Here is a 15,218-nt window from a genome sequence, read left to right on the forward strand (position 1 = left end):
AGAAACGCTGCTAGCAGCCGCAGTGATGATGACTCTGGGACAGTTTAACATGGAGCCGGTGTTCTGAGAAACCATCCTACTCTGGCAAAACGTCCTACCCGTATTATAATTTGACGGTGACCTGCGACTAACCATAACCTTAAGAAGTATTCCGGATGGGTGAGAGAAAAGGAAGTTAATTTGGCGTTGGTGTTGTGCGCATGCGCCGCGTCTGCGCAAAAACATTGGGTAGGATGTTTTTCCTGGTAGGATGGATTCCCAGAATCCATCTGTTTACTGCGGAGCCCCTCTGATGACATGGTCCAAAAAATAAATATATTGAGGCCACAAAATACTATTTCAAGGGCACCAAATAGGTATAACGTGCGCATGAAATGCTAATTTGTGCCCATGAAACACTTGACCGATAACCGTGATCCTTCCCTTGCAGTTGGTTGACAATAAAATCTATCCTGGTGTCCAGGTCCTACTTACGTCTGTAAAGCAACTGGGCTCTCGATGTCCTGTTTAAATGTCTCTCCGTAATAATGGTTCCTTGCATTGCCAGGCTTTTCAGAATGCATTTGTAGCTCATTCCCAGCCTAAAATAAAACTCAATCATACAGTCTCTGTCCACGGTGTATAGGTTTAGCCTACTTATGCTTATGTCTCTACGCAGCTGTCCAGGAATTGTATCAATATGTTGTGCGCACGTTATCTATTTCGTTGCCACAAATGCATAATTCGTTGCCACGTTATATCCAATTCATGGCCACAAAAAGTATTTCGAGGGCACAAAGTAGAATTTTGTGGCCACAATTTATTTATGTTTTGGACCATGTCATCAGAGGGGCTCCGTAGTTTACACACCACGAAGAGGTGGAGGCGTTACAGAGAAACCGAGCTCAGGTTGAGTGAAAGAAAACGTGTTTCTGGCGTCCAAAACAGGAGCACAGTTCCAGTGATGACCATTAAAACCTCCATCCATCCATCCATCTTCATCCGCTTATCCGAGGTCGGGTCGCGGGGGTAGCAGCCTAAGCAAAGAGGTCCAGACCTCCCTCTCCCCAGCCACCTCCTCCAGCTTGTCCGGGGGAATACCAAGGCGTTCCCAGGCCAGCCGAGAGATATAATCTCTCCAGCGTGTCCTGGGTCTGCCCCGGGGCCTCCTCCCGGTGGGACATGCCTGGAACACCTCGCCCAGGAGGCGCCCAGGGGGCATCCTTGCCAGATGCCCGAACCACCTCAGCTGGCTCCTTTCGATGTGGAGCAGCAGCTGCTCTACTCTAAGCCCCTCCCGGATGGCCGAACTTCTCACCCTATCTCTAAGGGAGAGGCCAGCCACCCTTCGGAGGAAGCTCATTTCCGCCGCTTGTATCCGCGATCTCGTTCTTTCGGTCACTACCCACAGCTCGTGGCCATAGGTGAGGGTAGGGACGTAGATCGACCGGTAAATTGAGAGCTTCGCTTTTACACTCAGCTCCCTCTTCACCACGACTGACCGGTGCAGCGTCCGCATTACTGCAGCCGCAGCCCCAATCCGTCTGTCGATCTCCAGCTCCCTTCTCCCATCACTCGCGAACAAGACCCCGAGATACTTGAACTCCTCCACTTGGGGCAGGAACTCATCCCCGACCCGGAGTGGGCACTCCACCCTTTTCCGGCTGAGAACCATGGCCTCAGATTTGGAGGTGCTGATCCTCATTCCCGCTGCGTTACACTCGGCTGCGAACCGCTCCAGTGCGAGCTGGAGGCCCTCACCCGATGAAGCCAACAGAACCACATCATCCGCAAAAATCAGAGATGAGATTCTGAGGCCACCAAAGCGAAAGCCCTCCGCCACTTGGCTGCGCCTAGAAATCCTGTCCATAAAAATTATGAACAGAACCGGAGACAAAGGGCAGCCTTGGCGGAGCCCATCACCCACCGGGAACGAGTCCGACTTATTGCCGGCAATGCGAACCAAGCTCTTGCAACGGTTGTATAGGGATTGAATGGCCCGTAGCAATGGGCCAGACACCCCATACTCGCGCAACACCTCCCACAGGACGCCCCGAGGGACACGGTCGAATGCCTTCTCCAGGTCCACAAAACACATGTAGACTGGTTGGGCAAACTCCCATGCACCCTCAAGTATCCTCGAGAGGACAAAGAGCTGGTCCAGTGTTCCGCGACCAGGACGAAAACCGCATTGTTCCTCCTGTATCCGAGGTTCGACTAGCGGACGAACCCTCCTCTCCAGCACCCTGGCATAGACTTTCCCGGGGAGGCTGAGGAGTGTGATCCCCCTGTAGTTGGAACACACCCTCCGGTCCCCCTTCTTGAAGATGGGGACCACCACCCCGGTCTGCCAGTCCACAGGTACTGCCCCTGATCTCCACGCAACATTGCAGAGACGTGTCAACCAAGACAGCCCTACAACGTCCAGAGCCTTCAGGAACTCGGGGCGGACCTCATCGACACCAGGGGCTCTGCCACCAAGGAGTTGTTTAACTGCCTCAGTGACCTCGCCCCCGGAAATCGGTGGGTCACACCCCTCATCCCCAGACTCTGCTTCCTCCCCGGAAGACGTGTCAGTGGGATTAAGGAGGTCCTCGAAGTATTCCTTCCACCGCCCGACAATTTTCTCAGTCGACGTCAACAGCGCTCCGCCAGCACTATACACAGTGCAGGTAGAGCACCGCTTTCCCCTCCTGAGACGCCTGACGGTTTGCCAGAATCTCTTCGAGGCAGTCCGAAAGTCTTTTTCCATGGCCTCTCCGAACTCCTCCCACACCCGAGTTTTTGCTTCAGCCACTGCCCGAGCCGCATTCCGCTTGGCCTGTCGATACCTGTCGGCTGCCTCCGGAGTCCCACAGGCTAACCAAGCCCGATAGGCCTCCTTCTTCAGCCTGGTGGCTCCCTTCACCTCTGGTGTCCACCATTTGGTTCGGGGATTACCACCACGGCAGGCACCAACCACCTTGCGGCCGCAGCTCAATGCAGCAGCTTCGGCAATGGAGACGCTGAACATGGTCCATTCGGACTCAATGTCCCCAGTCTCCCTCGGAATGCTGTTGAAGCTCTGCCGGAGGTGTGCGTTGAAGATCTCGCGGACTGGGGCCTCTGCTAGACGTTCCCAGCACACCCTCACTACGCGTTTAGGTGCACCAGGTCTGTCCAGCGTCCTCCCCCGCCACCTGATCCAACTCACCACCAGGTGGTGATCAGTTGACAGCTCAGCCCCTCTCTTTACCCGAGTGTCCAGAACATATGGTCGCAGGTCTGGTGATACGATTACAAAATCGATCATCGACCTACGGCCTAGAGCATCCTGGTGCCACGTGCACTTATGGACACTCTTATGTTCGAACAGGGTGTTCGTTATGGCCAAACTGTGATTAGCACAGAAGTCCAATAACAAAGCACCGCTCGGGTTCAGATCAGGGAGGCCGTTCCTCCCAATCACGCCCCTCCAGGTCTCGCTGTCGTTACCCACGTGAGCATTGAAGTCTCCCAGCAGGACAACAGAGTCTCCAGGTGGAGCACCTTCCAGCACCCCCCCCAGGGACTCTAAGAAGGCTGGGTACTCCGAACTGCCACTCGGCGCATAAGCGCAGATGACAGTCAGGACCCGTTCCCCGACCCTAAGGCGCAGGGAACAAACCCTCTCGTCCACCGGGAAAAACCCCAACGTACCGGCAGCAAGCCGAGGGGATATAAGAATACCCACCCCAGCCCGCCGCCTCTCACCAGGGGCAACTCCAGACTGAGACAGAGTCCAGCCCCTCTCCAGGAGACTGGTTCCAGAGCCCAGACAATGCGTAGAGGTGAGCCCAACTATATCTAGCCGGTACCTCTCAACCTCACGCACCAACTCAGGCTCCTTCCCCACCAGAGAGGTGACATTCCATGTCCCTATTGCCAGTCTTGGCAGCTTGGGGTCGGTCCGCCAGGGCCTCCGCTCCTGGCCGCCACCCGGCTCACAATGCACCCGACCCCTATGGCGCCTCCTGCGGGTGGTGGGCCTGCGGGAGGATGGGCCCATGTCTCCTCTTCGGGCTGTGCCCGGCCGGGCCCCATGGACTAAGGCCCGGCCACCAGACGCTCGCCCTCGGGCACCCTCCCCGGGCCTGGCTCCAGGGCGGGGCCCCGGTAACCCTATCCCGGGCAGGGTAAACTGTTCCCTCGATATTCTTTTCATGGGGGTCTTCTGAATCGCTCTTTGTCTGGTCCCTCACCCAGGACCAGTTTGCCATGGGAGACCCTACCAGGGGGCAAAAGCCCCCAGACAACATAGCCCCTGGGATCCCTGGGACACACAAACCCCTCCACCACGATAAGGTAGCGATTCAAGGAGGAGACCATTAAAACCTTTACTGGGAAAAATCTAGAGTGCCGAGTCCTTCATCAAAGCACCTGATCAACTCCAACGTGAAGAAAAACGAACTTTGTAGCTGCTCCATTCACACACAGAGAGTAATCTGCAGTAAGCCTCAGACGTTATGCAGATGACCTGTTAATTTAATAGGTCATTAAGTTAATAGGTCATCCAAAGAGTTAAAAGCCAGAGAATAAAAATAGGCTTTTAATCTGGACTTAAAAACGGCACTGATGTAGCCTGTCTAATATTAAGAGGAAGATTGTTCCAAAGCAACGGGGCCACAGCAGAGAATGCCCGGTCTCCTCTGAGTTTCAGCCGTGACTTAGGGACTGAAAGCAGCAGTTGCTCAGCTGACCAGAGGGAACGAGTGGGAACATAAGGCTTTCAACAAATCAGACAAATAAACGGGTGCCAAACCATTTAAAGATTTAAAAACCAATAAAAGAAGTTTAAAACGGATCCTAAATTTGATTGGAAGCCGATGTAGGAGGCCAAAACCGGAGTGATGCGGTCGAATTTCCTTCTACCAGTTAAAAATCGAGCCGCAGCATTGTGCACTAATTGTAAGTGTGACAAAATGCCCAGCTCCTATTAAAATGGAATTACAGTAATCCAGGCGTGATGTAATAAAAGCATGAATTACAGTTTCTAATGTTAAACATTGTGTTAATTCAGTTGCATTAGAATTTAAAAATATGAAAATAAGAGCTTTTTTTCATAAGCCACATTTTTTTTACACATGCCATTAAACTCGTTGTTGTTAGATTGGGCCCGGGCATTTTGACTAGAGACCGGCCCACCAGGTATTAAAGCCATAAAGCCTTTGAATGAAAACAGACGCTGTTGTGACAGTGATGTACAGTCTTGTTGGTATATGTACGATTTCTATACATTTTACGTCAGATAAAAACTTTGTTCGCAAGATTCAGATAATTATTTAATAACAGCGAGACATTTTAAATGAGAATAAGAAAGTCTTTCTTTGTGCCCCCCTCTCCCTGTTAATGCCCTACCTGCCCCCCTGGCAACACTTTGCTAGATCCGCCCCTGCACAGTTACCAGCTGTCAGCTACTTAGAAAAGGATCCTGGTGTTATTTGTCTCTCAGAAACAGTTCATAACTTCAACTCATTCATGTGACCTAAAAGGTAAACCTGTTTCTCCATCACCTGTTCAGCTCTGATGGTTCAGTAAGGACATCTCCTGGTCTCATCTTCATGTTTCCCTCTCACCAGATAACCAAACCGACATCATGACCAGCAGCTTTACAGCTGTGGCTCCAGCAAACATCAGCTGATACTAGAAATTAATATTAAATAAATTCTAACAACAGCTGATCAAGCTTAAACGTGCTGCTGTTGTTTAGCGCGACATCCGCTGGTTTCCTGTTTCTGGCGCAAAGTGGGCGATAAATAAACAAGAGAGAAAAGCTGATCAGCTGATCATTGATCAGTTTCATGATAAGTAGCAACAGGAGAGGGAGGGGGAGAGGATGAGAGAAGAAGAAACAGCTGTGCACAGAATAATTCCAGCTTTGTGTCTTTTCCATTGTAGCTGAAGTCCGGGACAAACTGTTCCTTTTCACCTCAACACGAAACGCGTAATATTTTCTCTGAATGCGAGACGATTCAGTTTTTTACGGAATGGTTGGAAACTCTAATAATTAACCTTATGAATAAAATAAAGTTCACTATCAGTAACATCATAGCACCACCCAGCTGTATAGAAACTCCGTCAAGCTGGCTAGAACACAGTACGAGTTATTGTAACTGACGGTAAAAAGTCAGCACAACGAGAATAAACTGCACCTAAACTTAGTTCATATCTGACCCAGATAGACTGCAGGTCATGACTTCTTACCTGAAGTTCAGTTCACCTGACACTCGGACCGGCGGCCGCCTCGGGTCTCTGCTCCTCCTGCCTCCCCTTCCCTCATCCACCTGCCGCCTCTGTGGAAGCTCCGCCATAGCCACCACCAAACAACTGAGTTATTTTTACATTTTACACATCTGCCAGCATCTGGCCAATCCACCACATTTTATTGTTTATATAGTTACAAAAAAACAAACAAACAAAAAAACATCGGCCCATAAAAACGAAAAATCACCATCGGCCCAAATGCCCAGTATGCCCGACGGCCAGTCCAGCTACGGGTTGAATACTTAAATATTATTTACATTACTTAATGTGTTCATCATCATTACATCTGTTTTCAGCAGCACAAAAACTTGCTCCCTAATTTGAAAGTTTTTCAGGCAGACAGAGCAAAGGTACATTTATCTTATTTGATTTGACCTTTGACAGTACATGAGATTATTTATATAATTTTGCATTTAAGAAAAAGTTTTCTTTAAAAGTTTAATTTAAATATGGTACGTACATACAATCAAAGGGTTGAGGGGTTTTTGACAGGTGTTGTATGCAGTTCAACTTTCTCTTTTGAATAGTTACTATTTCTCATTAATAAGACAAAAGTATTTCTTATCTGATTACTTGATTAAACAGTGGAATAATAAATGGATTACTTGATTACTAAAATAATTGATAGCTGCACCCCCTACTGGTGCTGAGCAAGTGTGGCTTGCTTGTAAGAGTTTTCAGGAGAAAGTCTGTTCATGTAAAGAGAACAGCAGTATGGTTTAGGTTGCATCCGAGCAAACGAGAACAGTTTGTTATGCTGCAGCTACAGGACCTGGGCACTTTGCTGTCACTGACGCTGTGCAACAGGACAGTGACCTCAAGTAAATCAGCAACTCTACTGAGTGGCTGAAAAAGAAAAGAAACAAGGAACTGAAATTGAAATGCTGCGGTTGGATGTTGAGAGAGCGCTGCAGAAACAAATGCCTGGAAATCTCAACAACTGAAGAAACAAAGAGAAGAGTGCAGCAGAATTCCTCCCCAGTGATGATACAGACTGTTAAAGGACTTTCTATAAGCCACTGAATCATGAGTTGTACTCAGTTTTATTTGTTCCTGTGAAAAACTATTTTAATGTGACTTTATATGATTAAAAACATACTTTACATAGTGTGTGTAGTAAGTAACATATGCATGATGCATGATTTTACACTGATAGCCAGAAGGCCACCTATTCTGTGTTTATTTATTGCATATACGTCCAAGCCCAGCTAACCAGCTGGATTTCATGGTTTTGGGGTTTCAGTAGGGGCTCAGCCCATTCACTCCGTCTAACACAAACATATTTATATCCTCCTCACTTAGTAAGTCTGAGGGTAGGCTAAACAAACGGCTGCATCAGGAGTTCGTTCCAACAGCGGACCAGGAGTGGCCTACCTCGAACGGCCTGGTCTATTTGTTTAAAGAGAAGAAGAAGTAATAAAATGTCATATATTGTGCATATTTTGTTTGGAAGGGCCAAACTTCCTTCTTTTGGTCCGCATTTTTAAAAAACCCAGAGGGGTTTTTTGGTGTGTGTGTTCCTAAAACTGACTGGAATGAAATGGGGGTTGATCAAACTTAGAGTGGGTTAGTTTTATTTTCCCTTATCAGTGAGTGAGAGTACCTTAAGGTGACGTGTTGTTGTGATGTGTTTTTGTCTTGAGTATAGTTCTTTACTCACAAACTAACTGAGCTGTTTTCAGTCAATGTTGAGGGTGTAAGGTTTGACGTTACTTAATTGTAAGGCAACAAACGTGTAACAGCACCATCATATATGTCAGGAGCCAGACTTGGCTGGCACTCCACAAGGAACCGCTTGCTTGTTAAAGTCTAATCAAAATGTCACGTTACATATTGTTTTCTAAATTAGGACTTTTATCAGCATGAAGCAGAGTCTAAACCGAACCACTGCTTTAGAGCGAAGTCGTTAATAGAAAAAGAGGCGAAATCAATGAAGTTTGAAAATGTCACGTGCAGCCACAGCTCTAGAGGACTGACTGATGTGCTCTTCTCTACAGGCTGTTTTTTCAAGCTTTATGCAACACACTGCACCCATCTACAGTTTTGAAATCAGCTCACATGGATACAGTGGACTCTGAAAATTACCGCAGGAGAATGCAGCGCTGGAACATGGCCCACTCCAAAACCAACAGGCTCTCGGCGGGTGCCGACAACGCTGGCCTGGAGCCCAGCTTAGCGTGAGAGCTACGCACATGCAGAGAGTTGCACTTGATACCTCTACTGATGCACAATCTCCCCTGAGAAAAGTATACCTGAAACTGAAGGAAAGGTTTCTGTTGATGTGCCGCACTGAAGTGTACATCACAGCCAGAACAGAAGTTTTGGTTCAGTAAAAGACTTTGACTCCAAAGAACACTGAATATAACTGGCTGCGTTTTGTATGAATGAGAAGTATGCATCTGTGATTTTATGAATAAAGTATGTGAAAGTAATCCATCCATGTGATTCATTCAGCGTCTGTTTAAAAATCACACCCAATGTTTATCTTTATATAATCTTTCTTGAACAAACGCACTGGTGTCGTGCTTGGGACGGGATTGGAGCTCACACACGGTTCATGTGTAAGCTGTGGTGACGCGTTATCTTGTATGTCAGTTGGATTCTGATGAGATTTGGCAGAGTGCGAGAATCCTGTGAACCTGTGCGGCACATCATTTGACGTAAGAAGTTAGGTGTGTAGGCAAAAAATGGCACCAAATTTGACCACGGTCTGGAGAAATTACTGACGGCTGCTTTTGCAGCAGAGCGTGAAGCATTTATCTGTCAAGACTTAATACTAGACCGTCCCGTTATTTTCTTTTCTTATGATGCTCAGCATTCAACAAAGGCTCTAATTAACCTCTGTACTTGAATGACAGTAAGACAAACACTGATCAGTTTCTCAGGTTTGACTGATCAATATTTAAACATTTATTCTATTTTTTCGTCATAGCTTTCAGCTCCTTGTTTTTATGCTTTGGATTATGTTTGTAATGAATCCAACCAGGTTTTCATCTGTCCTGCAGTTTAAACAGAAGCCCTCGTTTAAAATCACAGTATTGATGTAAGTAATTGCTGTGCCACTAAATGAATAGATACACAGCCTGGAAACAGAAAAATAGATTTACATGTTTCAAAACCAAATTTCAAAAACATATTAAGGATTTTTATCGTGAAGACTTGTCTGAACCAAACTGAATTTAACCAGATAAACACACACACACGCACACATAGTAACTTACATATAAAATGATATATAACTTATAAAAATAAAATATAAAACAAGCAAACACAGAAGTCAAAATAAGACGTACATAAAACAATTATTATACTAAATAAGATTAAAAGGCAGATCCAGTTTAAATACGCACTCTCCTCTTCACCTCTCCTGTGCACATTGGATGGATTCAGGTATTTAAAGTTACCTGCCTTCACTACCTCTGCTCCTTGCATCTTCACTGAATGTTTGCCTCTCATTCACATGCATGTATGCTGTCGTGCTTCTGACTCATTCCTCCTCTTTCATACCTCGACCTTGTCAGACTGTCTTCCTGCTCCCAAATCTCAAGCATCAAGGAGACAGTAAACGTAGGCTTTCTTGCAAGAGGGTGGAATAATCCATGTGTTTCAGTATAATTTAAATCCATTAAATTATGTTAACAACAATATCACATAAAAATATTATTAATAATATTACATTGTTATATGAGTAAATTTGAGTTGGCCCAATTTCGCTGATTAGCTGCCCTGTTTTATCTAAACACTTCTCAAAAATGTGGGACAGCTGATGTTTCAGTTGCTGTATGGCCTCAACAGATCAGAGCGACCTTCTGATATTCAAATTAGGCACCGAATGGGAAATGAAAAAAAAGGGACTTTGACATGACTGTTGGTGCCATGCAGACTGGTCTGAGTGGTTTAGAAACTACTGTCATTTTTCTATGGTTTACATTGGATTGTAAAGAAAGAGAGAATATATTCAGTTGGTGGCAGTTCTCTGGGCAAAAATGCTTAGTTGATGCTAAGGGATGGGGAGAATGGACAGTTTGTTTCAAGCCCAAAGGAAGGCAACAGCTAACAAATATATGAATATATGAAATGAAAATAGGATATTCAAGACCTTGTATGTGATGACAAAGGTTTTAAATTCAATTCTGGATTTGACAGGGAGCCAGTTCCTCACAGTTTTACTGGAGACTGGAGGAAGATAACGAAGAGGAGTCTCCATTTACATGAACAAAGTCTACAAAGCCAGAGTCTATTATATAGATATGATTCAACCCACTGCAGCACAGTACCATTAATATCTACAACATGCTATAATCACTGTAATAAAACATTATGGTCGACAGTGTCGAACGCTGCTGTCTAGCAGGACAAGCACAGAGATGAGTCCACTGTCAGAGGCCATAAGAAGATCATTTGTAACCTTGGTTGGATTTTAGACTTTTTAACTGACAGATCTCAGTGTGTGTGAGAGTAAACGGCTGTTTTTCCAATCAGCTGAATTCTTCCACTGGTTCACCACAGCTTTGTTTTCTCTCTCCCCTGCTATATATTTTGTACACTAATGACTGTCATAGTACACAGGCTGAAAGGCATTTCATTAAATATGCAGATGACACAGTCATTGTACGCGTCCTTCATGGTGAAGAGTATTCCCATGGACCTGCTGTGGATGAGTTTGCTTCTTGGTGTGATCAGTCCTTAAAGATCAAAACCTTACAAACTAAGGACATGGTAATTTACTTCAGGAAGCCCCCCTCCAACAGTAGTAAATGGTGCAGCCATTGAACTGGTGGATAGTCATAAGTATTTGGAGGTTGCTCTTGATAAGGCTCTGTCCTTTGAGTCATATTTTGACTCTACAGGGAAAAAAAGGTAAAACAACGATTGTACTTTTTAAGGAGATTTTAACGTTTCACCTCAGATGATTACCTTTTTTATAAAAGTTTTATTGAATCTGTTTTAATCAGCTCAGTGCTGAGGAAGGCAACCTCTGTCATGTCATGTTCAGACCATCCTCTCTTTAGAGACTTTCACCTGTTTCCCTCAGGTCGCTGGTATAAAGTGCCGCAGGGAAGACCGAGAGACATAGAGTGTCTTTTATACCTGCTGCTATTGTTATGCTCAATAACACTAAGCCATAAGTGTTGTTGCCATCACTACTGCACATTGCACTTTGTTGCTACAGATAAAATTTGGGATGTTCTTCCTCTTTTGCTTGTTTGGGGGTTTTGTGTTGTTCGGTGTGTGGACAAACTGCAAATCAATTTCCCACTGGGGACAATAAGTTTCCTTTAACGCTGACCTTCACTAAAAGTGTTTAGGTTTTGTGATGAGCTCTGAAACCTGACCCAAACTCTTCAAATAAACCATTCATCCACAGATGATCAGTTAGCTTACAACTGCTGTTTTAAGGATTTGGAAGATAAAAGGAAGGCTGGAGATTGGCCTACAATTAGTTAAAACAGCTGGGTCTTTTACGTTATGGTTCAACTAATACCAGCTTGAAGGCCTGTGGTACATGTCTGCTTAATAGAGATCATATTTAAGATTAAAACATTAATTAATTGAATGACTTCCTTTAGCAGTCTTGTAGGAATGAATGGATGCCTTTATTTTGTCGGTTGCAGTTGCCTGCATCTGAAATTGACCTTGCTGACCGTACATACAATACACCAGGGGTCAGCAACCTTTCTGATGATGAGTGCCATCTAAAATTTCCTCAGAGGTCAGTGTGCCATATGACTGCATTAGCAATAAATGTAATAACAGTTACACACTATATAGAAGAACTTCATAGAATTATATTTGTTCGTAGATGCTGGCAAAAAAAGACACTTTTTATCCATATGAATATGGATAATATGGCATGTTTGCTACAGTTTTTCTCGATTGGTTTGGCTCATTTCTTGAAACAGAAATTACATTCTCAAAATAACACAGACAAACCTCCAAACCTCTTGGCAAATGTTCACAACAGAATGGCATTTCTCATTCATTTTATCAAATGGCAAATGCCTTAGTACATGTCTCAGTTGTCTCAGTGCATCTTTGCAAATGATTAAGTACACGTAGCCTACAGTTATACAGTTAGCCCACATTTAGCACATTTTCCAAATGAATAGATCCTGTAGATCTAAACTGATTAGTTGATTCTCAGTCTAATGATTATTCCTCCAAAACATGTCAGCATGATGTCATTGTATAAGTACTCGCATGCACAACTGTCTGTTCAATTGTCAAAATTGGTCAAGAACATAATACCATGAATACCATACATGAATTTCTTTGAATATTTGATAAATTGATGACAGTCATTGACAGTCAGGTGAAACTAGACTAACGAAGGGGGAGCGTCACACACAGGTGTGTTCCATGATTGTGTGCTGCCAAACACAGATATATAGAGCTTGACCAGAGCCAGTCCGAGGCTCTGAACATGGATAGACAAGGCCAAGCAAACGGACAAGGGGAAGCTCTTCCTCAAGGAAGAGGAGGAGGAGGAGGAGGACTGAGAATGCGTGGTGGAGGAATAGGGGGAAGAGCCCGAGGAGCGCGAAGACACTGTGCTGTCCCGAATGAAATTCGGGCCACGATTATAGACCATGTCATAAACCATGGCCTCACAATGGCAGAGGCAGGTCGTCGAGTGCAGCCGAATGTGCCTCGCTCTACAGTCTCCTCCATCATCCAAACCTTTCGCAGGGAAAACAGGTATGTACTCTATGTAATCTATGATGGAGTTACATGCTGTATAGGACAGGGCACTGTGCGTGAGGCAAAGAATGTATAACTTACTGTAGAGATTTTGTGTGCATCTGCCTACAGTAGTAGGTCTATACTAGCAGGTGGAGAGGACTAGTGGAATGTTGTGATACTAAATATGACAAGAAATATATTGAACTAATTACTGTAAACTATGGAATTACATCCTTTATACAGTTTAGAGTAGTATTCCAGTCACTGTGCAATGTTGCATTAGGATTGTGGTGAAGTTACTGTGAGTAAAACAATAACACAATTACACTGGTAACTTACTGTATTCTGTTCTTTGTGTAGGATTGGACGACAACCTCACGTGGGTGGCAGAGGACAACTGCTCAATGAACAACAGGAAAGACAGATTTGTAGCATGTAGCTGACTTGTAGCAGAGGGAGTGTTCGCCCGGGACTCCAAACAGGCTAGGACCGCCACTGAACACCACAGGCTGCTATGTCCATCCCTTTATCATCTTCTGATTGCTGGACAATTTCACAAACTTCAGACTATCTCTTTTTTTTTTAATTATATTTTTATTGAAGAGAAAAAAAAGGACTTGTTACAATAAAGTGCATTGACATTATTTAGCCAAAAAAAAGGATAAGAAAAAACAACCTTTTTCTTAGTCCTTTTGTTTTACATTCTGATAACAAAAAAAAAAAAAACTCATTGGCTTGACAGTGTGTTACATAATGCAGCATATTTAACTTATTTACAACGACTACATTAGGTACATATTATGAAGTTGAGGGTCAACCTGACATTGTACAATACATGGGAGATACACCAATTCAGGGCTGGTCTTACCTAAATTCAGGGCGGATGGGGGACACAAAGCTAATCCATTTATTCCATATTTTATAAAATTTGTCTTTTCGAATTTTTAAAAAGAATGTCAATTTTTCCATTTTAAATATTTCGAAAACCACATTAAACCACTCCTCAAGTGTTGGCGGAGTTGGATTTAACCACTTTCTGGTTATTGATTTTTTGCTGGCCGCTAATAGCGCTTGTAAGAGTTTTGTGTCCCCTCCCCGGACCGAGCCAGCAACCAAGCCCAAGTACAAATTTACAAAATTGATGTCAAATTTTTTCTTAAAAACCTCACACAAAGTTTTAGGGATTCCCAGCCAGTAATTTTTTAAGTTAGGACAGTCCCAAAAGATATGATAATGATGTGCCTCTTCTGATCCACATCTCCAGCATTCTGCTGTCCCATTTTTATATTTAGTTTGATGAGGGGTTTTGAAAAATCTAATAATGTTCTTCCAACAGTGGTCTCTCCAAGATAAAGAACTTGTTGAGTACCAATGAAAATTACAAATCCTCTCCCAGTTCTCGTTTGTTATACCCATCCCCGATTCCAATTCCCATTTAATCTTAACATTTTGAGTAGTATCCTTCCTTGCTTGAAGGAGCACATCATATAGTTTGGAGATTGCCTTTCCCAGAGAACTATCATATGCTAATTTAACTATCTTAAAAATTTCTGACTCAACCATATTTGGGTTTGGGATATTGCAGTGTTTATTAAAGTAATCCTTCATTTGAAGAAACCTGAAGAAATCTACTTGTCTTAAGCCGTTTCTTATTTGTAAAGACTGGAAACTCTGTAGTGTCCCTTTATGTGTGAAGGAATGGAATGTTGTTAGTCCACTCTCTATCCAGGACTGAAATCTATTATCACTTTCATTTGGTTTAAAATCTGTGTCATAAGCACACCATCTAAATACTTTTAGTATTCGTTCACTACCACATATTTTAGTCACTTTATTCCATATTTTTAAAGTGTGGCTAATCCATGGTCCTTTATCTTCTAAACGGTCTGCCAATTTTTTTTATCCGCAATTGAGGCTCGTAGTTGGAATTTAGGGGTTGTATTGAATTCTATGGATTTCCACTTAGCTTTCAAATTCGGGTTACACCATTGCAGCAGGGGGATGACCTGAGATGCATAATAGTAGTATTGTAAGCATGCGAGTGTTGCCCCCCCTTTTTGCCTTGCTTAACTGTAAAGATCTAAATTTAATTCTTGTTTTTTTCCCATGCCAAATAAAGCGCGAAATCCATTTGTCCCATTCCCCAAACTGTGTTTGACTTACTTCAACAGGCAAAGTTCTAAATAAATAGAGGAGTCTTGGGAGTACGTTCATTTTCACTGCTAATATCCTTGAATTTAAATTTAAGAAAGGCACCAGATTCCACCTATCTA

General features: G+C 44.0%; 1 protein-coding gene across 2 annotated transcripts in view; it reads left to right on the forward strand.

The window, feature by feature from the left end:
- atp10d (ATPase phospholipid transporting 10D) overlaps window positions 1–8,693 on the forward strand; it is a 45,552-nt gene extending 36,859 nt beyond the window's left edge. For both annotated transcript variants that reach the window (XM_026151467.1, XM_026151468.1), the window contains one exon: window positions 8,259–8,693. In XM_026151467.1, coding sequence (XP_026007252.1) covers window positions 8,259–8,442 — 184 coding nt within the window. In that variant the 3' untranslated portion in view covers window positions 8,443–8,693. The remainder of the gene's footprint in view (window positions 1–8,258) is intronic.
- The last annotated feature ends 6,525 nt before the right edge of the window (window positions 8,694–15,218 follow it).

Source organism: Astatotilapia calliptera, chromosome 19, assembly GCF_900246225.1.
Source record: "Astatotilapia calliptera chromosome 19, fAstCal1.2, whole genome shotgun sequence".
In the NCBI taxonomy this organism is placed as follows: Eukaryota; Metazoa; Chordata; class Actinopteri; order Cichliformes; family Cichlidae; genus Astatotilapia; species Astatotilapia calliptera.